Source organism: Grammomys surdaster, unplaced genomic scaffold, assembly GCF_004785775.1.
Source record: "Grammomys surdaster isolate TR1022 unplaced genomic scaffold, NIH_TR_1.0 202, whole genome shotgun sequence".
NCBI lineage: Eukaryota > Metazoa > Chordata > Mammalia > Rodentia > Muridae > Grammomys > Grammomys surdaster.
This window is the reverse complement of record NW_021604647.1, coordinates 1,145,445-1,147,171: the sequence shown is the minus strand read 5'-3', so window position 1 is coordinate 1,147,171 and position 1,727 is coordinate 1,145,445. Positions and strand designations below refer to the sequence as shown.

Sequence of the window (1,727 nt, the reverse complement as noted above, 5' to 3'; positions counted from 1 at the left end):
TTGAAAGTGTTCAAACCATTTACTAAGCAAATTCTTGCCCGGCCCAAACCCCAAACTTCGAGGAGGAAGGCAACCCCTCTAAGGCTCGGGTACCTTCAGGCCCCCCACCTTGGGGGAGTGCTGGAGTGAGACCAGGTCCGGGCCAAGCCCTTTGGTTCAGTAGGTTCCTCTCCACTAACAAGGAAAATGCCCTTTTATACACATCCCTCTGACAGCCCCTTTCAGGTCAGCAGGTGCCACTGAGCATTAAGACAGCATCCAGCGCTCCCCAGGATCTCTCAGTAGGAAGAGTTAGCGGCAGTTTGGTGTCTACTTGACCGATGAAATCTTAAAGAGCTCCACCTCACGTTGTGGCCAGCTGCGCATGGAAGAAAAGGTCGGTCAAGTCATCACAAGTGCCTGTAGTCTGTTCTGAGCAGGATCTGGATAGTGCCGGTCAACGGACCCTCTGTGAGAGCAGGCAAGTCTTGTCCGAACCCAGCCTTACTTGCCTCGGAGTCTGCGCTGCACAACCCAGTGGTGGTCGTCATCCACACGCGGCTTCCCGCATCGGTCTTTCCCATCGCGGGCTTAGCTGCGGGAAGAGCCCCGCCATGCTTCCCGCCCTTAGACGTAGTTCTTTTTGTCGTAATCGCCGTTGGCCGTGGGCCGCCGCGGCGCCGAGTACTTGACTGGGAAGCTGAACTCTGGGCGCCCGGAGCAGACCCAGGCGCCGCAGCACACGAGACCGCCGCCGCACATGAGCAGTGCGGAGGCTGCCCAGCCGATGTACAGCGCAGCGCCCAGCTCGTACTTCTGAGACACCGGCACCGCCGGATCATAGAACTCGCGGACCACTATGTTGGCGAACCAGCAGAGCGGCACGAGTGCCAGCAGCCCACACAGTGCGTAAAGCGCTCCTCCCGTGAGTGCCACCCGTGCCTTAACTGGGCCCGGGGCTACGCAGGTGGTGCACTGGGCGCCAGTCAAGGTAACAAAGAGTGCCACCAGCGCCAGCAGCACAGCGCCCACGGTGAGTGCCCGAGCTGCCTGCACCTCCGCACTCAGCGCCAGCACAGACTCATACACCTTGCATTGCATGTGCCCGGTGCTCTGCACGACGCACGACATCCACAGCCCCTTCCAAGTCGTCTGCGCCGTCACGATATTGTGGTCCAGAAAGGCAGTCACCTGCCACATGGGCAGCCCACACGCCAGGATTAATCCCACCCAGCCTACCAGACACAGCACCAGACCCAGAATTTCCAATGCTGCAGATCCCATGGCTAAAGACCGAATGCTCACCCGACGGCACTTGGGGCCTCTGGGTGCGCTCTGCGCGGTGTGGGCCGTGAGCTCGGAGCTGATTCTGGTACCTCTGTTCGGAGCCTCCGGCAGTTGAGCAGAACAAAAGTTTCAACCACACCAACTTAGTTCTGCACTAGCCTGTTGGGGATGTCTTATTTGAAGTCTCGAGGGCGGACTCTGCCCCCAGGGCACAGCCCCCTGAACTAGATCAGCCAATCCATGAGCTGACTTTAGGCCTACAGCCAATCGCAGACCCCCCTGACGCTTCAGTTAGAAACAGGACTAGTCTTGCTCACCCGAACCGCACCCCTCAGAGCCGCAGTCTGAGACCCTACCAGTTTCTGTCTTAGTCCGGGCTGATCTTGGTGGATTCACAGGCCACCTGTGTGTCCCAGTCTCACCGTGTTAGCAGCATGCCCTCTAGCCTACACCCACCAGCT

The 1,727-nt window shown here is 59.1% G+C and overlaps 1 protein-coding gene across 1 annotated transcript; it reads right to left on the bottom strand.

Moving 5' to 3' along the window:
• Window positions 1-1,508, bottom strand: Cldn5 (claudin 5). Its single transcript, XM_028770506.1, has one exon. The coding sequence runs from the start codon at window positions 1,261-1,263 to the stop codon at window positions 607-609; it is 657 nt and encodes a 218-aa protein (XP_028626339.1). The 5' UTR covers window positions 1,264-1,508; the 3' UTR covers window positions 1-606.
• Between the last annotated feature and the right edge of the window lie 219 nt (window positions 1,509-1,727).